The sequence below is a fragment of the Gopherus flavomarginatus genome, chromosome 1 (genome assembly GCF_025201925.1).
Source record: "Gopherus flavomarginatus isolate rGopFla2 chromosome 1, rGopFla2.mat.asm, whole genome shotgun sequence".
NCBI classification, from domain to species: domain Eukaryota; kingdom Metazoa; phylum Chordata; order Testudines; family Testudinidae; genus Gopherus; species Gopherus flavomarginatus.
In genome coordinates, this window is record NC_066617.1 from 202,404,562 (window position 1) to 202,428,146 (window position 23,585).

Below are 23,585 nucleotides of genomic sequence, written 5' to 3' on the forward strand. Positions count from 1 at the left end.
GTTCTGCATGGTATCCCTGGGGACCATCATCCCATCCCTGGATCCCAGAGACTGATACGCTGCTCTCGACATGAAGGACGCATATTTCCACATTGCCATTTACCCTTCGCACAGACGGTACCTACGGTTTATGGTGAACCGCCAACATTTTCAATTTGCGGTCCTTCCATTTGGCCTCTCTACAGCCCCTCGCATGTTCACGAAGTGTATGGCTGTAGTGGCCGCCTCCCTCTGTCATCGTCGAATAAGTGTCTTTCCTTACCTAGACAAGTGGCTTATTCGAGGGACCTCCGAGGCCCAAGTCACCAGGCATGTGGGCATCGTCAAGGACCTATTCAGCCGATTAGGCCTGATGATCAAACTAGACAAATCTCATCTAGTGCCCACACAAAGAATAGAGTTTTTTGGGGCCATTCTAGACTCCAAACTCTCAAGAGCCTACTTACCACTACCCCGATTTCAGGCAAAAGTTTCAATTATAAAAAGCCTCCAAGGCTTTCCGACGACCTCGGCTCGCAACTGTCTCAGCCTCCTTGGTCACATGGCTGCATGCACCTTTGTAACCAAACACGCCAAACTACGCCTGCGTCCCCATCAAACCTGGCTCACCTCAGTTTACCGCCCAGGCAGAGATACCATAGACATGGTGGTCACCATTCCTCAGAGCATTCTACACTCCCTCGACTGGTGGCTAACACCCTCCCTGCTGTGTGCAGGACTGCCGTTCCATCTGATGCAGCCCTCAGTGTCCCTAATGACGGACGCATCATCTCTCGGCTGGGAGGCTTACCTAGGCCATCTTCGCACGCAAGGCCTCTGGTCATCTCGAGAGCTGGCGCTGCACATAAACGTCCGAGAGCTGAGAGCAGTCCGCCTGGCGTGCCAGACGTTCCAGCAACATCTGCAGGGTCGTTGTGTTTCAGTGCTTACAGACAACACAATGGCGATGCACTACATAAACAAGCAGGGAGGGACTCGATCCTCCCCCCTTTGTCAGGAGGCGATCCAACTGTGGGAATTTTGCATAGCCCACTCAATAGACCTTGTGGTGTCTTTTCTCCTAGGGGTTCGGAACACTCTGGCAGATCAACTCAGCAGATCTTTTCTGTCTCACGAGTGGTCGATTCGTCCGGACATTATACATTCTGTTTTCCGGAAGTGGGGCTTTCCCCACATAGACTTCTTTGCTTCTTGCGAGAACAGGAAATGCCAGAGGTTCTGCTCTTTCCAAGGTCTCACCCCGGGCTCAATATCGGACGCCTTCCTAATGCCATGGAAGAGCCAGCTGCTTTACGCCTTTCCACCCTTCCCACTGGTGCACAAGGTTCTCCTAAAGCTCCGCAGGGACAAGGCTTGCCTGATTCTGGTCGCCTCTGCGTGGTACGCCACATTGCTCGACCTCTCGATAGCAGACTCAATCTCCCTGCCTCTTCATCAAGATCTTATAACTCAGGACCATGGCAGGCTTCACCACCCAGGCCTGCAATCCCTTCATCTCACAGCGTGGCTCCTGCGTGGTTAACCCATTCGGAGTTACGCTGCTCTGCCCCAGTGCAAGAAGTTCTCCTGGGTAACAGAAAACCTTCCACTCGGTCTACATACTTGGCCAAGTGGAAACGTTTTTCCTGCTGGTGTCAAACACTGAATGCCACACCCACGGAGGTTCCCATCCCCACTATACTGGACTACCTCTGGTATCTTAGACAGCAAGGTCTTGCTACTTCTTCATTGTGAGTGCACTTGGCAGCTATTTCTACTTTCCACCCAGGAGAAGGTAGTCACTCTGTCTTCTCCCACCCTATGGTTCCGAGGTTCCTCAAGGGTCTGGAGCATCTATACCCCCTAGTACGCCGCCCCGCCCCTTCCAGGGACCTCAACCTGGTCCTGACGAGGGTTACGTCTCCTCCATTCGAGCCATTGGCAACCTGCTCGCTCCTATATCTGTCATGGAAAACAGCCTTCCTTGTAGCCATCACGTTGGCTAGAAGAGTCTCCGAGCTTTGGGCTCTGATGGTGGACCCACCGTATACGGTGTTCCACAAAGACAAGGTGCAGTTGCGTCTACATCCAGCGTTCCTCCCCAAAATAGTTTTGGCCTTCCATCTCAATCAAGACATATTCCTCCCGGTCTTCTTTCCCAAACCGCATGCATCCCGTCGGGAGCAGCAGTTGCATTCCCTCGACGTCCGTAGGGCGCTCGCCTTTTATATTGACCGGACAAAGCCCTTCCGCAAAACGCCCCAACTCTTCGTTGCAGTGGCAGACCGGCTGAAAGGCCTACCCATCTCTTCTCAGAGGATTTCGTCCTGGGTAATGGCGTGCATCCGTACTTGCTATGATCTAGCTCATATTTCTCCGGGTCATATTACCGCACATTTACCAGGGCTCAGGCCTCGTCGACCGCCTTCTTAGCTCGAGTACCTATACAGGAGATATGTCGAGCAGCTACTTGGTCTTCAGTGCACACCTTTGCTTCCCATTATGCCTTGGTGCAACAATCCAGAAATGATGCAGCCTTCGGCTCAGCGGTTCTGCATTCTGCAGTATTTCACTCCAACCCCACTGCCTAGGTAAGGCTTGGGATTCACCGAATTGGAATCAATATGAGCAAGCACTCGAAGAAGAAAAGACGGTTACTCACCTTTTGTAACTGTTGTTCTTCGAGATGTTGCTCATATCCATTCCAAAACCCGCCCTCCTTCCCCACTGTCGGAGTAGCCGGCAAGAAGAAACTGAGGAGCGGATGGGTTAGCAGGGGTATATACTCGGTGCCATAACGGCGCCACGCCAGGGGGCGCCCAGCCGTCCCACCGAGTGTTGCTAGGGTAAAAATCTTCCAACGAATGTGCACGCAGCGCGCGCACGTCTACCTGGAATGGATATGAGCAACACATCTCGAAGAACAACAGTTACAAAGGTGAGTAACCGTCTTTTATTTCATTTTTTTGTATTCTAGTAGTGCCCCCAGTGTGCTGGGCACGGTCCAAACACCCAGGAATACAACGTCCTTATTCCAAAGAGCTTACAATGTAACCCCAGAACCTGCAAACACTTATGCACATTTGTAACTATGAAGAGGCCAGAAGCCATTCTTCCCACTACTTATTTAAATGAGTTAAACCAATTTGGGGTCAGATCCTACCTATCATAGTCCCATGAATAAGCTTTAGTGGAACGGCCCTTGTGAATAAATTGAGCAGGATTTAACCCTTTTTTTATTCTTTAGTCAGTTTAGTCCAGCTTACTCGCTTTCCACATGAATCTTGCATTAATGTTTGCCACTGAAAATGACCACTCTTCTGCTAAAGAACTGACAGAGAGAAATAGATCACAAAAATGTATTAGTGACTTTCCCCTTCGCTGGGAGAAAAATTCTCAAGCATTCTGGAAAAGATCACTGCAGTTTTACAGGAGTCCAGGCCATAACATCTTGTCCTATACTTCATTTCAAATGTTTGCATATAGAAAGAATAAATTCAGGCGTACACTTTTTCTGCCTTAATGGTAGTTTCTTACCCAGACCAGCCGCCCACAACTGCCTGGACGGGCTGAAGGGAGAAAGCCAGTCGCTCAGCTACTATTAGGTTCCCACCTTAGTCTTAATGTATTTAATAAAGATCTATTAAATACATTAACTAGCAACCTAACTTGCCTTGGAGCAAGGACTGGTTGTACAGTGCCTAGTACAATTGCACCCCATTCTTAGTTGTTCCTCAGGTACTACTGTAATAAACACGATTAATAATAATAGACATCAAATACTCATCCCCTTTGAGGCAAGCGGTTCCTTTCTGTATTGCGAGGGAGCTTCTGAGTCCTTTTCAAAGGTAGGCTCAAGTAGCGTTGGCTGATACGATGGTAAAAACACCAGAGCCCTGTGAGTGCAACAGCTTTCACTGGTGGAGCTGTAATAGTGCTAAATTACAACAGAAGTTTGCTATGTAGAATCCCATTTGCTGTTGGAGACGCAGCCACAGTGTACCTGGTAAACATGCTCTGCACAAAGGGGATGGGGGGAGAGTTAGGTTGGGCAGGGTTTTTTAAAATACTTGGATCTTTGCATGGGATGTAGTTGTTGCCATGTCAGTCCCAGGATATTAGAGAGAGAAGGTAGGTGAGGTCATATTTTTTTTAGACCTGAAGAGCTCTCACCAACAGAAGTCGGTCCAATAGAAGGTATTAGTTGGCCCTTTGACATTTTCCTAATATGTTGTCTATCAATGTCTTGTATATTTAGATTATAAGCTCTTTTGGGCAGGAACTCTTATTTTGTGTTTGCAGTGAGGCTCTGATCCTGAGTGCAGCCTTGGTGTTACTAGAACATAAATATGAATAATTTACTACTTCTGAATTATACCCATATCTAAAATGAGACGGAAAGGGAAGTGAAGAGACAATTTCAAGATGCAAAGTGTGCCACCATGAGAGAAAAATGTAGAGAATGGGGGAAACTTAATGAGTGTTTTTGTACTTTGAATAATAGTGAAGAGCTCATGAATTGATGTTTTTGAGGAATATTAATTTCCTCAGGCTCAGTGCAGCCCCATAGTTTGTGCTTGCTTGTCTTTCAGCATTTAAATCCAATGGAGGAGTTCATAAATATAATAGAGACTTGAGTGAGGACATGCATACATGTTGCAGGTAGATTTTGCCTACCTTTAATAGAAAGTTTGCATATTGTTTTTTCTGGCTCTTGTAAACAAACTTTTCCAGTACTAGTAACAAACAGCTGGTTAAATCTCTTACTGTATTGTACATTTTTTTCTCTTAAACAGGTGATGGTCAATGGGCATGAATACAGGCCTAGCTTTCCCAGCCTTAATAAGAAGCATGCTAAAGCCACAGCAGCAACTGCAGCTCTCCAAGCGATGGGACTTGTACCAAAGGAGAGCATGCCCAATGCCACCATCTTCAGGAGTGCCTCACACCGCTAGATATTGTTTTTTATATTGACATTATTTCAGATAATTTTATTCTGCACAAGAAAGGTATTTCCCCGTTTCATGTTGTAAATACATTGGTGATTCCCACATTGTAAAAACTGTACAGACACCTTCAGGATTTTCTTTTGTACCATCAAAAATGTATTTAAATCATACTTAGTTTTTGGTATGTTTATATTGTTTACATTAGTGATGTAATTATTCCTTAAATGACTAAATTCAACAGGCAGACTCTGGAGGGCATCAGTAATCTAAACCCTTGTTTTAAAATTCATGCAATTTCTCTTCAATATGGAATGTTAACACTTTTTCATACTCTTTTGTACTATAATGCAGTTTTCCCTGGTCTAGGTAAAGCTACTGTTGTAGTACTTTTGCCTATAGCCAGAACAAGGCTGCACAGCTTATCATAGTCTAGAAAGGCTGGTATGTACTGCTGGACAGATACTGGGCCAGTAATGTTACCCCCTCCAAGGAGGTAGGTAAATTGTGGCACTGTTGTACAATGCTTACATTACCACTTCTGTCTTGTTCGGGGTTTAAGTCAATGGTGTACTGCAACTGGCCATATTGCTTATCTTTTAAAACTAAAAATAGGCAAATGACCTCACTTAAATGGGAGGGAAGAAAGTCCAGCAATGAAATTGATGAGAACTGCTGTGTAAAAGCATCTCTCCCTTGCATGTTCTGGTAAGGAGATATGAAATTGTCTATTCCAATCTCAAATTAACACACTGCCTGATGTTGATTGTATGAATTTGTGGTTAATGTGAATTTTAAACTATAACAAATCTACAACTGGATGGGGGCTAGAACGGTGCTCCAATTGTTGTACCCAGCTCAGTCAATAAAGCCGCACAAGTTCATAATCTTAATCATTGGTCAGTGAACAGTAATTAAGATCTGTGCCAAAGCAGTAATTTAGGAAGTATGTATCGGGGGCAGCAATAGTGAAATGTTTTCAGTTGTTTATAAAGTTACCAAGCTAATTTTTGGCCTCATGTTTTCTGTGCTGGTACACATCACAGGATGAGGGTTTTGTTTTAAGTTTGATTCAAAGTTTTGGCAGTTTTTGATGATGAAAGTAAGTGGGGAAAATAGGCAGTCTGTTTTTCTCTTTTTAAAAATACCTCTAACTTGGTGATAGTAGGGGGTTTGCAAACTTGCAGTGGGGGAAAATAATTCTCATGTCATACTTTGAGTTATAAATCTTAGAAAATGGCCACTTGTGCATGCCTAGTAGTTTATGTGCTTAGTTATTTCTTTAAAAAAAAATTTCCCCCTCAAAGATTGTATCCTGTCAACTGCACACAAGTCCACAAATTCAGAGACATCATGGAGCTCCTCTTATGCATCAAGCTGTCCTTTGGCTTGAGGTGAAGGAGCTTTGCACTAGGAGCCAGAAGATTAATCCGTGGAAGAAACAGGACTAGAATTTATGTCAATTCTTTATTCTTTTTACCCTTTTTTATTGAATAACTTATCAGTGTCACTTTTGTCAAAGCTGGGAATAGAACCTAGCTGTCTAATATGGCAGATGAGTTCCATCCATGCTTGTCTGTCAGCAAAATATATAAAATCTGTGTGCTTCGCTAGGCTATTTGTGAATTGGGACTATTCCTCCATAACAGTCTGTACAAAGGGCATTGACAAATACTATATAGCACTGTTTAAAAATAAAGTAGCATGCAAGAGTCCTCTCTGTCCCCTGCTCTATCAATCAGTTCACACTGCAAACCCAGAAGCCATGTATCCAGTACTCTACTGCCCTCTAAAAATAGTGGCACAAAGGATTGTTGCTTTTTAAAATTTCTAGTTGAAAAATTAAAAAGCTGTGTTCAAAGACCATTGCTGTTGTAAAGTGAGGCACTTAAATAGGAAATTCTTGAATTAAAGATGCACATGTAAACTTAATTACCTAATCATGCTTTCTCCTTCCCCACCAGGCCCCTGACCTCATTAAGTGAATGAAGCTGTTGATTATTGGGCCCCTGCTTCATTTGCTGCAGAAGTTAGGTCTGTTGTGAAAGTAGACTGGAAGATTGTGGGAGGTGGCCACTAAATGCATATTCATGTTTGTCTAGTTGTCCACTTGATACTCATAAGGGAGTGTTTTTGGAAGTGCTCAGCTTCTGTTCCAGCTGTAGTCAGAGCTGTGGATATACAATACCTGTGAAAAATTATGCCCTAGTTCAAGAAGATGAGCATCAGTTGATTCCAAGATGATCTTCACACCAAGCAGGGCTAGAAATGGTTCAAGGAAAACCTGTACTCTACTGTAATGTGCAAAGGAACACTCCAATATAAGAGTATTCAAATTCAGAAGCCACAACTCTATCCCTATTGCCCAACACAGAAAGTGAACTTTTTCACAAGAGCTGGTTTAGGTTAAATAGTTCCATACAAAGGAATAAGGTTACAGCAGAAAGCACTGCAAAAGTAGATACTAGAATGAAGGTAACCTGTGCAAGATTAGTCTTGCTTAAAGGTAGAGAAATCAATATAGATGAAGCAAGTCCTCTACACCTAGGGAAGACTTCACACTGCTGATTTTAAAGTTTAAAACCTCTGCTTGTTTTAACAATCCTTTTAAGCATTTATGCATAAAATGCCAAACAGCATTATCACCTCTTTTAAAGTAACTTTCAACAAATTAAACTACTGTAGTTGTTTTTAAGTGCATCCTATTTAACTCATTTTACCATCAAATTTGCTCATCTAAGTAGCATAGTAAGCAAAGGAGGACACTTTATTAGAATTAAAGATCAGTGATGGGAGTAGAGTGGTAGACCACACCAGCCTCAATGGGTTGAGGTAACAGTTACACAAAGCTAAAATCCAAGAGCTACAGTAACTTCTAATTGACTTTCCAACTTCCATGGGGCAGCCTCTTCAGTGTTCTACATATTGATATTAAGAACTCAATCTATACTGAGTAGTAAAAAGCATTCTACAGCTCTCCAAGGATCTGTGTCAGTTTCTTAAAAGTTACTTTCAGCTAAAGTTGGGACATTTGGATTGTCTATTGGAGGTCAATAGCCACTATTTACATAAACCTAGATCACTGATACTCAGATCTAGATGGTTTAGAAGCCAAATTAGCAATCAGCATTACCCAAAAGAGTCTCAATAATGTGAATTCTTTGTTCCATTTACTATAGTACTATATATTGATGTTTAAACAGCATGAGAGGGGAAATAGTCATTTTGCTGGGAAAACAAGGAGTCTGGTGGCACCTTAAAGACTAACAGATTTATTTGGGCATAAGCTTTCAAGGTACCACAGGACTCCTTGTTGTTTTTGTAGGTACAGATTAACATGGCTACTCCCTGATACTTGACATTTTGCTGTGAGGAAAACAGTAAGTATTTCATCAACTATAACTGGTTAATATAGTAAAAGCATGCTGATTGGTTAATAATTAAATCAGTGTTTTACTATCACCTGCTACAGGAGACAGGTTAAAGTCACTTGTGGCTTGTCAGCCTCAGTTATCACTAACATTGTGCTTTTCATTGTTGAATCCTTTCAAAATGTACTCTTAAAGTGACAAATTACTTGTCAAGTGAACAGGTAAGTCTGTAGTCTACCAAAGCTGAACCACTACATAATGAAACAGCAGATAGATATTTAGATTCTGTTGCAGGTATTGTAATAAATAGCATGTCAGAACAAAGCTATCTAGTTTCAGAGTTACTGAACATAAGTGTATTCAACTGATCTTACTAATAGCATTGAAATCTTTCCTTTTAGATGACAGCTGTGCTTCTTTTGAACTTTAGGTGCTTCCAGTTACATTTAGTTACTGCTAAGAATAAACTCTACTTGGGAAGGATACCACTCTGTTTTTTTTCTTTAAGTTATCACTGGTAGATGGATAAGTGTCACAACTTGTTACACTTAGATTAATTTCTCATTTTAATGAAAGGTGAAGGTTTACAATTACAACTCATTTAGCTATCATGGTTTAATCTAGAGGACAACCACTATTTAATCCAATCATTGTCTTTATACTGAAACATGTAATAATCACTGACCTCCAGTGTCCTATAGCGTAGGAGCCACTTCACCTTCTGTAGAAACTAGAAGTGGTTCCTCTAACAGTTCCATACCTTAGTGAAAATATTAACCCTTAAGAGGCCCTCACTCTTAATTCTAAAACAGGAGAAAACACAAGATTACCTTGTTTATAAAAACTTTATTTAAAAACATTAGACAAATGCAGCTGTGGCAGGTTGAGAGAGGCAGTGTTCTTGCTGGACTATTCAGAATATGTTTTTCCACTGGAATTTGCCTTATGAGTGAGGATGTGTGCAACAGAAGTTCTTACCCGCTATGTCCAAAAGCTTTTGCAAGTAGGCAGTTCTCCCCTCCTGGTACACGATAGCATCTGTATAGTGTTGACCAAACACTACTAGTCTCATTTCATGAATTAAAATAGCGTACTTAGGATTTCCAGGTATAAGCATAGTCTCTCATTTCTAGGAGTCGTATAGAAGACTTCCCTAATGTTGGAAGTTGAATCAATTGATCCAACGTTTTAAGATGCAATCCACACTTAGTGAGGTCCTTGCACATAGTTTCCTGTGGAAATGCAGTTTCACAAAAGAGGTAGGTAAAATGATTAGTAGTTTGAAAGCAATGCATATTTTATACCCATTTTTGTGCCAATGAGCAGTAGATATTGAAAAGCTGCCTAGTCTAGTAGTGGAGTAGCAAACGATAGGGACTGGGTTAAAGCCATCAGTTTAATGAACATGCTTTTTCCACTGTTATGACTAAGAATCCCAGCCTCCTCACTATTGATAAAACCTTGTAATCTGGTTACTCTAAAGTGGCCAACAAGTGGGTGTTAGCCATTATCCCAAGGGAGGAGCAGTTTTTTCCACATTCAGTAGTCTCTTGTTTCTAGAGATAAAAAGTATTAACTTTAACATAGAAAGCACCCTTTCAGTCCACTTACCTTATTTAAGATTCTCTCTGTCTTAGTGTTAAACACTGCTGTTGGCTCATGGGTGTATAATACAGCAGAAAAAGCTCCCCTCTGTGCAGATTTGAGCAGCATGGTCAAAGTATGCAGACAATGGGGCATGACAGGACCTGTGATCTCCAAGCTAAATATATCATTATAGCATGAGTGAACCGGTGTTTTCACATTGATGCTTCGAGCCTGAAAACATTAAGTTACATATTCAGTGTTTGATACATCAAGATAACTGAAAAATAAGATTTGTCACTAATTTCAACATTAAGATTAGCTTTAATTCAGGGTTCTCAGAGTGCTTTATGAATATTAGACATTAAGTTATTCAATATCCCTACAAGCCATGAGCTACAGTGTGATTTTTATTATACAATATACTAAACCCTAATACACAAGAACACTAAACAGTTTGATAGGTAGAGTGTGCAACTGCATGGGGAATGTAATTTGAGAGAATGTAAACAAGCCATAATGGAATTTGGCCATATACCATAATTAATAGCACTATTCTTTAGGCTCCTCTGCCTCTTAAGGACCATTGATAAGGCATTGTTTCAGATCACATCTAAGTGGACAGCTCCAGCAGCCAACATAGCTCAAGAGATCTAACCAGATTCTCAGTACAACAGGAGTTTTAAGAAAATACTTGAAAAGAGCAACCTTAGTGACTGGCGAGGGGGAAGGTGGCAAGTATAATTTTAATCCTGTGTCTTGAAGGTGAGACTATACGCAACTAAGTTTCCAAATCCTTTAAATCTGTGCTACCAACCTGAAACTCCAATAGCGAGGTTTGTAATTAAACTGTTAATTCAACATCAAATTATAAACAGCACAAAAGGCATCACTAGGATCTCTCTGGAGGAGCAGTAACCACAAAGATACATGAAGGAATAAAGCCTTCCCTTTTCTTTTTGAAGGCAGACAGCACTAGAAACTCATTCTTTCTTTTGCTTTTTACCTTGAGCGTTTGCATTGTTGCACCTCGAAAAGCAACTGGGGACAGCAGTGTTGGTGGGAGCCCTGCTTGAGGGCCTGCAGCAGCTACTAAACTCTTACAGTTTATCAAGAAGTTCAGCAACATGAATGTGTTTGTTCCTTTCACTAATGCAACAGATTCAGGCTTGTGATCCACTTGCACTTCATTTTTCTCTTTAAGGCTATATTGATATAGGTCAAAGGAAACATACAAGAAGAATAAAGGCATCAAATGCACCAGACCAAGAATTAAAGTCAAGTAAAAATTCACTGAAAAGAGGTTTATGCTAATTTACATTTGCTCTGGAAAGGTAAAATAGTTTAGGCCTAATCTTTAGCTTTATTGAAACCATGAGGCAAGGAATGTTCTCCAGAGTGGTTTTTGTTTGTTTGTTTTGTAATTAACAAGTCATTAAAGGAAAATTGTTTAGTTTAATAGCCATTCAGGGAGAGCCTTTACTAAAACAGTTTTGTGTTTATGGGAGTTCTAGAAAAACTGGTGTGTGAAATAAGGTACTGTTCCCAGTTTTAGGTTTGTACTAGTACATAAGTTTGTGTAGACAAATATCTTTAACCAAACTGTCAGCTTGTCTAATAAAAAAGTCTTCCTACTGACCCATTCTGGGAGATGACAAACAGCTTATGATCTGTAGGGGAGAAGTGTCTTTGATATCGCCACACTGGTCTGTACTGGTCATATATAGATTACTGAGAAGGCAGTTGAACAACGGAAATTTGACCTAGCATGCTATGTATGGCTTTACAAGTGAAGTTTGCTGATTATTCCTTATCTTGGCAGAAATAGGTGGAATTGGTTCTTATATCAAAATACAAAAGCACATCAAATACAGAGAGACGTGCCATAATAGTTTGGACATGGATGTGTAGAAATACCAGTTGACAGAAAACCTAGAACTGACATGATTTGTTTACATCATTTCATCACAGGCACCCACCATGTAGCTGTATAACAAGTGGTATATTTCTGTTATGCCACATGGAATCTATACCGCCTAGTCTTGGGTAAAATTTATAACCAGATAAGCTTGACAGAAACCAGTTTTTCCATAAAAAGAAAATGTACTTTAAATACACAGGTAAGAGAGAATGCAGTTACTATTACTCTAAGCTTAATCAGAAGGCAGGTCAGTAACAGACCTATTTTCACTCTTTACGTTTTATATTCTCATAGAATCTACGTTAATATTGGGTACAATAAAAAGTGTAGTCACTTAGTGATCCTGTAACTATTTTCTGCTTTAAAAAAAAGGTAAAGCTGCACTGTTAAGTACAGAAGGAGACACAGCTTTTATGAACACTTACTGTAAAAAGTTCATCACTAACTGAAAATTCTACAGAATCATCATCGCACAGTCACTGATGGACTATGATTCAAAACCCACAGATTTTCACAGAAAAATGAAGTACTCCAATGCCTGTTTTTGATATATTATGGTACTCAAAAGGATACAGTTTGACAGAAATTGCATCTGGCTTTTTAATCTTGTCTTGGACTCCCATTTCCTCAAGCCAAGAGAAACTTTCATCGTCACTCACTCCTTGTTCCCTAGGAAAAACAGATTAAAACGATTAAAATACTCCACATTAATATATATTAAATTGTCTAGGTAGTGACAAGCACATTTAAATTCTAGACACAGACGATTGTTACATACTCTCCATCTTCAGTGTTTTTGCCTGTTTCAGGACTGTTAACTTCTGTATCCAAGTTGGTTTCAGAGTTTTTCTGTGTCTTGCTCCTAGTTTCTTCTACCAAAGGTAAAGAAAATTCTATACCTGAGTAGGGAAGGTAAGCAAATGAATGGTTTACATACATAACTGTGTTAGAACATGAGTTTTGTATGTTATTGAAATCTTATTGGAAGGAACTCAGTCTTACCTTCATTTCTCATGGCTTCCCTTAAACCCCTGGTTGTGGGAGAAACAACAGCTGTGATAACATCACTTCCTGCAAGGCCTGCTGTGCGAAACAGCACAGTAAATTGGTAGGTACAAACATAGAAATAGGGACACAGCTTGGCTTTGAGAAGATTATATAGGGAAGTAAAACTGACAGACCTGCAGGTTAGAGGAAAGAAGTTATAAAATTTTAGATGACCATTCTGCAAGAGACTTTTTTTAAAACTATTGCCACCTGCTAAAAACAACCACCTGGATCTCAAATAGTTTGAAATAAAATACTCCATAATGTTTCTCAGTTTTAGGGTATTGTAGATAACATGCACCCAGTATTACCAGGTTTGAAAGAGGTAGTCTTGGAACATCTAGGGCCAAATTTTCAGGAGTTATCACCCACTGTGCTGAGCTCTTTTGATAAAGTGTGGCCCTGATTGTAGATGTTGAGCTGTCGAGAAGTTTTCTCCTTAGTGTATTAATTCCCACAAAGCATTAAAGGAAACTTGTTCATAGTTTAGCAAAATTCTCTCCAATCAACAGCTAGGCTTGGAAAGGCATTCAACACAAAAAGTTAGCTGTAGAGTCTTAAGACTGGCTACTGAGAGTATTCAGCTCCCTTTACTATGATAGGATTTTATAGGAGCTTTGCATGTCTGCTTATGTAGCCATGAGAAAGAGAGGTTTTCCTACTGTAGTAACCTTCAAATTTTACAAACACCTGTTTTACAAATTATCAGTTTTATGAACCATTTTTCCCTGTGTGTGGGGGAGCACAAAAATAATAATGAAAGTGGTGTCTATGAAGAACAAGTCAATCTCTTTACATTTCAATGCATCAGAAATTGCTTTGCAGTGGTTTGAAGGCCAGAAACCAATGCACCATATTGCAACTTATGCACTGTACCCTATGGTAATTTTGAGATGTTCACTTTTAAGACCTCCTCAATCTCCACTAGTTTGTAAGTTATGGATTCCATTGTAGTAACTATTGTTCAAGAGTTGCCTCTGTATTTAGAATATGGTGTCCCTGGTAATGAGCTGTGAAACTACCCTGATAGAGTTATATGCAGTGTTGTTTTAGTTGTGTGGATCCCAGGATATTAGAGAGACAAGGTGGGTGAAGTAATATCTTTTATTGGACCAACTTCTGTTGGCAAAAGAGACAAGCCATTTCACCTTGAATGGTTCCTTGAAATGTGTGTATTAGCTATGTATGCTAAACAATCTGTTCCACCTTGTACTTAGCTGTGTAGTAAGTTTCTCAGACCTACAGAAGAGCTCTGACAGAAGTTGGTCCAATAAAAGATAATACCTCACCCACCTTGTCTCTTTGATAAAGTTATGTGCATTGGGAAGGACAATGAGAGATCTCACATGAAAGTCATCACCCTACGCGAGGAAGTGCAATCACTCATCTGCCTCAGTTTTTCCCCAAACCAGAGGCCTGCTGTTAATTAAAATTCTAAGGTAAGGAAGAAGATGGGAGGACTGTCAGTGCAAACCCAGAACAATTATTGATAAGTAACCTTTCTTCTTAGAAAGTCTTTGTACATTCCCCCAATGGGAGATTAGCAAGGAGTGCCCCATCAGGTTGGCAGACGGTGAGGAGTTTAACTGAAAAGGACTGTAGCACTGCTCTCCCAAACTAGGCACTGGAGAACCATGCTAAATCCAAGGATCACTGTCTGGTGAAAGTGCATCAAACTCCAAGTCGCTCCTATGCATGACTCCAGACTGGGAACCTTCCTAATGCTTGTTACTGACACCGTGGTGGCTCTTAAGGAGTAGGTCTTTAAACCAGGAGGTACTGGATTCTTAGCTAGTATCTATATATCTCCTTAACCAGTGAGAGTTTGTTTGCTAATGGGCTCTTATTGGCATCTTTCCACATATGCGATAAAAAAAACTTAGGAGATTTTCTAGAGGCCATGGTCTTTTCCAGATAAGAAAAGAGCACCCTCACTACATCAAGGGGTATGGAGGTAAGTTTCCTTGGGTAGGTATGGGTGTCTGTTAACGAACAACACGGGGAAGGGAAAACACTGATAAGTGGGAACCTGAGATCACCTTAGGCATGAAGCCGAGATGGGCCTAATGGCACACTTGTCTTTGTGGACCACAGTGTAAAGGTTTGGTGATCAAAGCACTAAACCTGCTAGCAACTGTATCTGCAGATGCTCGAAATGCTTACGCTAGAGGATCATGGGAAAGGCTTATTAGCTTTGTCAGACAAGATTTAAGGAGCTTCTGCTGTTGTGGGACCTACAAGTGGTGATGGGGTAATGCATTCACAATGCCCTTCAGGAAACAAGATTGTAGGCAGAGAGAAGATTGGTTTGCCCTTAACCAGAGAAGAGTTCAAGTTAATAGGCGTTGATATGCCTGACTCCAGAGAATTGTGGAGAAAAGGTGATAGTAGTGCAGTAAATCTCCAAGGCCCTTGTGGGATGGAAAGTATGAAAGAAGAAAGGGACGGGGCATCCCTCTTCTACTTCTGCCCCTCTTGGGAAAAGGCAACAGAAGAAGCTCGTCTCACAACAGGCACCTGCACAGACAGGTGTCTGCAGTGGAGGAGAGATTTGGAGTCAATGGCAGCAGTGCTGAATGAGGAATAGGCTGTGAGGTGGTCAGTTCTTTTGTCATTGTCAGTGCTATTGATGCTTTCAGAGGCAGTGTCACTTTGGTCTTGGGTGCTGCTTTTGATTTTCCCAGCAGCACTGGATAAAGCACTTGCTCCTAAAATTATGTAGAGGAGATTCCATCTTGGGCCCACGATAGAAGGCAGCAGAGAGGCTGGATTGGCAAAGTGAGTTTTGTGTCAAAGAACCTCAGCAAGGAGACTGGTCTAGGTACCTCCAACAGGACAAGAGTATCAGGCTGTAGACAATGAGAAACCAAATGAATCTGGAGACTCAGATGTTTCCCCATTCCAGCATGGGGAGTGAAGGTGTGGGGAACTGCACAGTGGGTCATCGAGTAAATCTTTGTTCAGCTGTAGAAGGCACCAGACATAACTACTATACATCATCATCATCTTATTTTCTTGTAAATTAGACTAAGGGAAGATCTAGCTTGAGGACAAAAGCAACTGTTGCTTTCTCTGGTGGTGGTGAAGAAACTGAGGCAATTGGGGGGATGCACACACAATCCCTTATACAGAGTAGGGTGATGATGTCACCGTCATGTGAGGTCTCTAGTGCACCCCTAATGGACACTGCTTTGAAACAGTTCTGCAGCTCAACAGAAGGGATGCCATGTACAAGTGGGAATACAGAGACCCTCAAAATGATAAATGTTCTTGGTGAAGGAAAGCGTTTTCCACAGGAATGAGGACAAATACATAATTAAATTAAAAGACAGTAATTCAAGTATTTGGGTTTACCAAACCCAGAAGTTCTTCAGTTCAACTTACCACTCACTCCTCAGAACCTGTTGCAGTGTTTCATCACATGACCAAAGACTAGTCTTTCCAGCTATTTTCCTATCTGCTCCAATACGAGGGAATAGCTGTAGCCATGGCAGTGAAGGGTGAAGCCAATAAATAAGACTTTGCTGGAATGCACAGCGGAGTTCCGTGGACAGCTTTGGTTCCTAAATTCCAAACAGTGTTTAATAAGATTGGTAATATCTTTCTTCTCAGAGAGCTGGACAGTCTCCCTTTCTGGCACTTCAAGTATTTATTTTACATATAAAACTTAAGGCCTTGTCTATTCTAGTGAATAGCCCCAATTCAGCAAGTGGTAGGCAGCAACTAGGGAACTGCACCAGTACTGTTTGCACTGTTGTACACCCAGTTCAAGGTCTAAACCTTAATTTAACAATCTCACAGTTGCTGCAAACCCTGACTTTCCTTTTTCTGCAGTAAGTGGTCAGCGCTGGTGCAGTTACACCAGTTGCTCAATAAGGGCTATTCCCAGTGTACACAAGAACTTACAGAACAAAACAAAAACCAACAGATCCTCCACACCCAGCATCTCCATTATATTTAACATGATTACAGGAGAATGACTACCTGTATGCTTTGTGGGAAATTGACTGATGTTGCTCTACAGTGCTGGGTAAATCCTTGAGCCTCTTCTTGTGCCTTTAAATGCTCTGCCCAAGTAAAAGGTTGGGAAGACATGAATAGAAGTCGAGTTTTAATACTCCAGTCTGCAGGAAATTCTGTGCTTGGTGAGCAGGAAACATCAGGTATGGAAACAGGTAAATGAAGATCCTTACAAAATAGAAATAATGTAAAGTCAAAATATAAGAAATATTTTTCAGCCAGTGTTTTCGGAAAGCATACAGACACTCATGCTTCAAGGCATAAGTCAACTACTAACAAGGATTAGAGGAAGTTTTTTCCTCAGGGAAAAAAAGTTATTTCATAATTGGCCACTATGGGGGTTTCTTGCACTTTCATTTAAAGCACTTGATACTTGCAAGCATACAAGATACAGGAATTGATGGACCACCAATATGAACCCATGCAAAGAAAGCACGCAAGTCCTTGCAAAAAAACTCCAAACTTTTACCTTTATTGCACTGGACAGAAGCATTCCTTACCCATTGATTGCTATTACTGTAAATACAACAGTGCCTAGTACTTAGTCATAGCAGAGGAACACACATGCAAAATTTAAGTTGTTCCTCGTTTACAAATACCGTAAGCTGCTACATTTTTCTAAAATTATCAAATGTTATTTTGTATTTCAGTTTATATCAATTAAGATAGACTAGCCAAAATCACTGTTTTGAGTCACGATCACTTTCCAGCTCAGATATACATCCTCACACAATACTGCAGTGTTTGGGTTGCAAACTGCAGGAGAAGGTTTTCATCCAAATAAAAACAAGTTGTTTTCACTGACATCTTAAGAGACTTGTCTCTGTATTTTTTTTTTTTTTTATTATTTTATTATGTACAAGTTTAAGATGATATGAATGCCATGCCAGATCAGACCAGTGGTCCATCTAAGCCGGTCGCCATTGTTGGTGGCTGGACAGTACCAAATGCTTCACAGAAGGTGCATGAAATCCTTTAGGCAGTAAGGGATAACTGTCCCCTTAGAGAAAGTTTCCTCCTAACCCCGATACAAGTTGGTTGAAATCTAGATTTTGACTGTTAACTTGAAATCTAGAGAGAAAAGGTGGGTGTGGTAATATATTTTATTGGACCAACTTCTGTTGGTGAGAGAGAGAAGCTTTCGAGCTGTCAAGGTTTCTTTCCCCACTCTGAACTTTAGGGTACAGATGTGGGGGACCTGCATAGACCCTTCTAAGCTTAATTACTAGCTTAGATCTGGTAACACTGCCACCACCCAGAATTTCAGTGTCTGGGGCACTTTCTGTCCCCCCTAAAACTTTCCCCTCTCTGGGTTGCCTTGAGAGGCTTCACCACTACCCTGGTGAACACAGATCCAAACCCCTTGGATCTTAAAACGAGAAGGAATTAACCATCCCCCCTCTTTTTCCCCCCACCAATCCCTGGTGAGTCCAGACCCAATCCCCTTGGATCTTAAAACAAGGAAAAATCAATCAGGTTCTTAAAAAAGAAAGCTTTTAATTAAAGAAAGATAAAAATCATCTCTGTAAAATCAGGATGGAAAATGCTTTACAGGATAATCAGATTCCTATAGACCAGAGGGGACCTCCCCCCTCAGGTTCAAAGTTACAGCAAACAGAGGTAAAAATCCTTCCAGCAAAAAAACATTTACAAGTTGAGAAAACAAACATAAGACTAACACGCCTTGCCTGGCTAATTACTTACAAGTTTGAAACATGAGAGACTGATTCAGAAAGATTTGGAGAGCCTGGATGTACGCTAGTCCCTCTTAGTCCCAAGAGTGAACAACAACAAACAAAAAGCACAAACAAAGACTTCCCTCCACCAAGATTTGAAAGTATCTTGTCCCCCTACTGGTCCTCTGGTCAGGTGTCAGCCAGGTTTACTGAGCTTCTTAACCCTTTACAGGTAAAAGAGACATTAACCCTTAACTATCTGTTTACGACAGGACAAAATTATTCTTCTTCTGAAAGAGCTGTGTAAGCTCAAAAGGTATTACCTCATTTACCTTGTCTCGCTAATATCCTGGTACCAACACAGCTACAACAACACTGCACACAACTTGAAATCTAGTTAGCTTCAAAAAGTTAGTTTCAGGAATTACACCCTGCTAAAGTCTGTTATCAATGTTTGTAGTTTTACTTTCTTAAAAAAAAAAAAAAAAGAGAGGGGAGCGTTTCTCTCTTTTCTGTTACAGCACTGAAAGACCTATAGGTACAACAGGGAAAGTGAATGACTATACAAGCAGACAAGAAAATTGTTAGAAGTTCCTGTGAGAGGCGCAAAGTAAACAAATTGAAAGAATTTTTCTAATCCCTTTCTGTTACAGTAAATTTACATGTCAAGTAGTAAAGATTTCAGACAAAATATGAAATTTAAGTTGGTGTCAACTTAATACTGAACTTCAAGGCATTCTAAGAAAAAGTCCTACAATTGTAACATTCTAGTAAAATCTAGATGACACTGAACAAAGCAAAGCACACAAAAAAAAAAAAGACAAAATTTAAGCTTTTTAGTATCAGGGTAGCCATTTTAGTCTGGATCTGTAAAAAGCGACAAAGAGTCCTGTGGCACCTTATAAACTAACAGATGTATTGGGGCATAAGCTTCCGTGGGCAAATACCCACTTAGTCAGATGCATGTAGTGGCCCCACTACATGCACCTGACTAAGTGGGTATTTGCCCACATAAGCTTACGCTCTAATACGTCTGTTAGTTTATAAGGTGCCACAGGACTCTTTGTCGCTTTTAAAGCTTTTTTGTGCATGATGAAACATTAAACACTCCAAAAACAATATTTATGGCTTCCTACATTGGTTAATGTGGCAAAATCTGCTCTTTCAGAACACTCTTCTTTCCAGGTGGATTTATTTTCCTGAAGAGTATCTAAAAACTAAAGAAAGAAAGAAAGACAGTTATTAAACTTTAGATTAAGTTAAGCAAAGTTGAGAGTTAAATTGACAATTTTGTTTTAAGGGTGATCTTTAAGTGTAATTTCATGTGATATTGAAAACTGACCATTATAAATAGCACATATTAGAATATTTCACTCTCTGGTGGCAACAATTAAAAGGCATTTTCAAGATGTAAATACATTTGTAAGTTTAGTGATTTTCTTAGATTGAACTTCAAATGTATTGGAAAGTTTGAGCTTTGAGAGTCCCTTTCTTCAGCTAAATAGCTTGAGAATTATAAAAATTGCACTACTGAACACACGCATCCTCCTTTGTGTTAGTATAGTATGGAGCACACTAAATGAGAGCAACAAGTAAATTTTCCTGTTGTTCCTTTAACTGTTTTATACACAGGTACAATACTTTTGTGCAACACCCCTTCCCACAACCTTAACAGATAAACCAGTGGAATCTGCTTCTCCCTACCAAAACGCTTTTCTTAAATTGTATAAAAGTGGCTTTAATTCTACATATGACTGAAAGTTTTAAAAAGCCTTGTAAGTAGTTCACAAAACAGCATTACCCTCCAATAGACACTTCTCCAAGCACTACTCATAATGGAGTGGGGGGGAAGGGAGGGCTAGATTTACCGACTAAATAGTCTGAAAGATATCCACATGACACTAGGACAGGGTGTTAATTCCAGTAGGAGAATATATTTCTCTCCCCTTCTGGGATTTCACTAGGTGCCGGGGTATGAAGTGCTCTACAACCAAGTGACTGTGACTGAACTTTTTAATAATAGTAATAATAATTAAAATAAAAGGACAAAAGTAAACGTGTCTTTTAGGTCCCAACTACCACCCGACTCTCTTTTTTCCCCTTCAGAGAGAGGGAAAAAAATCCCAACCAGGGATGGGATGCTATTTACCAGAGGTGGATTTTGCTAGGTAAAAATCACTGTATTTACTGCTCCAGGAAAAACTTGTTTGTCCCAATTTAAGGCATTTTCTATTTTAAAAACCGTTTCGCTAATGCATACTACCTTATATTTAGTTTTAGTTACACATTCAAACTGTGATTACATAAGTCAGTATATTAATGTAGAGTTGTATAAATAAAAAGTAAAACTGCAGTGGGCTTAATATATGTAATTTAATACTGAACATGAGAATGTCTGTATACACTCTGCTTTGGTACTTTCTCAAGAAAGTTGTGCCTGTCCACTCATATTTCAGTTTTCAATATTCTATCAACAAAAATCAAAAACATTTGATTGTATGAAAATGGCAATATTGCAGAGTTGTAGGCTAGAAGCATTAAGCAATCAGAAGCATGCAGAGTTTTCAGTCCAGGTCCATTTAGCCATCCAGCATTCCGTAGCAGCTTTCGGAGCCTCTTCCTCTGTTACCAAGGGATGTACTCAAAGTTTGAAGAGATTCATTCTGTGCCAAACTGGCTGGACACTGATGCAATTCTTTCCCCCAGTTTCCTGGTTTAAATTGGATTTAGGCCAGTATTTACCAGCACCCTGTCCTAAACTAGTTTTTCCTGGGAAATTGCCAATACTGATTCTAACCCCACTCCACTCACCCCAAACCCTCCCATCATTTAAAAAAAAAAAAAAAAAAAAAAAGCCATTTCAATCAACTCTAGCGCTACCGATAATTCCTAGCTCTTTTTATCAGCAGATCTTAAATGGTGGGTCTACACTGGCATAAGAGACCAATGGCACAGCCACACCTGCCCTGTGTCAGTTAACTCAGGCTGGCAGAACTCAGATTAAGGGACTACAAAACTGCAGTGTGGATGTTTTGGGCTTGGGCTGGAGCGCAGGCTCTGGGACACCCTCCCCTTGACCAGGTTTCAGAGCCTGAGCTCCAGCTCAAGTGCCTATATCGCCATCGGACAGCCCCGGCCACCTGAGCTAGGGGAGCCTGAGTCACCCCACTAGGGGTCTAATACTGCACTGAAGACCTACCCATAGGGCTGGCTCTAGGCAGCAGCAAAACAAGCAGGTGCTTGGGGCAGCACATTTCCAGGGGGCATCATTTTGGCCATTTTTTTTTTTTTAACTCACTTCCTCCCCTCTCACAACCCTGCAAAAGTGAAGCCAAGGAGCAGGTGGGAATCCAGCATGGGAGCTCAGAACCCATGGGACCCTGGGAGCTGTAGTTCCTTGCCTAGCTCCCTGCCTATAGAGCCAGCCCTGGAGCAGGGAAAGAACTACATTTCCCAGCAATCCCTTGGGTGATAACAGGAAAGGGAGGAGTAGGGAGTGAAATAGCTGAGCAATGCTGGCAGTTGGAAGGGGTGGCACTGTGAATGGGGAACAAGTGTGCCCAAGGAGTAGAAGGCTTTGCCCCAGATGTCCCCTTCAGAAGACATCCCCAGGGATTAAGGATACTGGTGTGACCTCATGTTGCAGCCCCCAAAAGAAGGAATTGGGTGGACTAAATGGACAGTGCACCTCTCTATCTGAAGCCTAGCAAGGGAGGTACGTGGATCCCACTGGAATTTTAAATGGAGAGTAAGGGAGGGGAGGATCTGCTAGGGGACTTCGGCAGCTTTAGATACAATACCAGGCACGTAGGAGGATTTCCACTTCTGAGCCATGGAAGCAGAAACTGATATTTCCTTTCCAGATTTAGCTAATATTCAGAAAGGGAATCTAGCAGCTGCCTTCCAGATTTGAACACCCTCACAATTCAGGAGTGCTCAAGCTCGGTTTGGGCAGCTGTTACTTCATTTCTCCCAAATCAAATATACTGATCCACTGTAACTTCCTGTAGAAAAAGTAGGATAAGAAATGAAGAGGCAAGAAATGCTTCCCAGTCGTTTTTAGGACTGGAATTGATATTTTCAACAGCAATTGCTATTTTTTTTTTAAAAAGTTTTATTTGTTTAAAAGGAAGACTAATATTGCATTGGCAAATTCTCCATAGAAACAAAAAGAGTGGAACAAAAGAATAATAAAGACATCTCAACTTTTCCTCATTTACTGAGGACAGTCTTATAATATGTATCTAGATCTCCTCCAATCACACAAGCTGAAAATTGTTCCACTTTACTGCAGCTCTGTAACCATATAGGAACCCAACCTGTCTGTGCACATCCAAAATTCCTGCTGAATGACCTTCCCTGGGAGTGAGTTACCAGTGACCTAGGGCTAGGGTGGCAAGGGGTGTGGGTGTGTGTGGGGAAGCAAGGACGCATGGGGGGGGGGGGGGAAGAGGCTGGGGTCAGGGGTAGCCAAAAATTTTGTTGCTTGGAGGAGCAAAAAACCAAGAGCTGGCCCTGTCTACCCAAGGTGCTTTGCAAAGGTCAGCCTGGCCATCCTACTGCTCACCGGTGCCAGGAACACAGCCCGGTCTCCTGAGTCCCAGCCCATCGCTCTGGCCACTAGCCCACCCCGCCCCTACTAGCGCTCCTCCCTCTGCTCGCGGGGCCTGGGGAGCGAACTCGGCTCCACCCAGCCAAGCCCCTGGGGCAGGGGGGCCGCTAGGGTCCCCGTAGCGCGGGCGGTCGGTACCTGCCAGAGAGGGTGTCTGGCGGCCTGGCTTCCCGGCGGCGGCCGCTGCTCCTGCAGCTCGGGGGTGCCCAGGGGGCGGTGCCCGGCAGTGCCGGGCCGCGGCGCGTTGTCCAGGCTGGAGAAGGGATTGCGCCGCCCCGGTCTGGGGAAAGGGCGCTGGGCGGAGGCCGGGTCCGCCCGGGGGCAGGGCGGGGAGGCGGCCTCGCTCCTCCGGGCCCTTTTCCGCTTCAGCCGCAGCGTCTCCGGCGGCCTCTTGAAGCCGGGCGAGTAGCCGGGCACCGCGGCGCACAT

General features: G+C 41.8%; 2 protein-coding genes across 51 annotated transcripts in view; one reads left to right on the forward strand and one right to left on the reverse strand.

Annotated features, from left to right (window-relative positions):
• Positions 1–6,640, forward strand: part of SON (SON DNA and RNA binding protein) — a 68,786-nt gene extending 62,146 nt beyond the window's left edge. For all 50 annotated transcript variants that reach the window (XM_050928730.1, XM_050928729.1, XM_050928727.1 and 47 more), the window contains one exon: positions 4,776–6,640. In XM_050928730.1, the coding sequence (XP_050784687.1) occupies positions 4,776–4,934 (159 nt within the window). In that variant the 3' untranslated portion in view covers positions 4,935–6,640. The remainder of the gene's footprint in view (positions 1–4,775) is intronic.
• A 2,710-nt stretch (positions 6,641–9,350) lies between these two features.
• DONSON (DNA replication fork stabilization factor DONSON) lies at positions 9,351–23,585 on the reverse strand. Its single transcript, XM_050929292.1, has 10 exons — positions 23,295–23,585; positions 19,681–19,761; positions 16,833–17,036; positions 16,233–16,411; positions 12,804–12,982; positions 12,580–12,700; positions 12,375–12,470; positions 10,887–11,085; positions 9,908–10,114; positions 9,351–9,528 (listed from the first exon to the last, which is right to left on the reverse strand). The coding sequence occupies exons 1-10, from the start codon at positions 23,583–23,585 to the stop codon at positions 9,391–9,393; spliced, it is 1,695 nt and encodes a 564-aa protein (XP_050785249.1). The 3' UTR covers positions 9,351–9,390.

Coding starts and splice junctions, on each gene's coding strand:
- DONSON (XM_050929292.1), bottom strand. CDS start 23,585: ATGTGCGCCGCGGTGCCCGGCTACTCGCCCGGCTTCAAGAGGCCGCCG. Junction 19,762..23,294: donor CCAGACACCCTCTCTGGCAG/GTACCGACCGCC, acceptor TTCTTTCTTTAG/TTTTTAGATACTCTTCAGGA. Junction 9,529..9,907: donor CAGAGAGAATCTTAAATAAG/GTAAGTGGACTG, acceptor GCATTTCCACAG/GAAACTATGTGCAAGGACCT.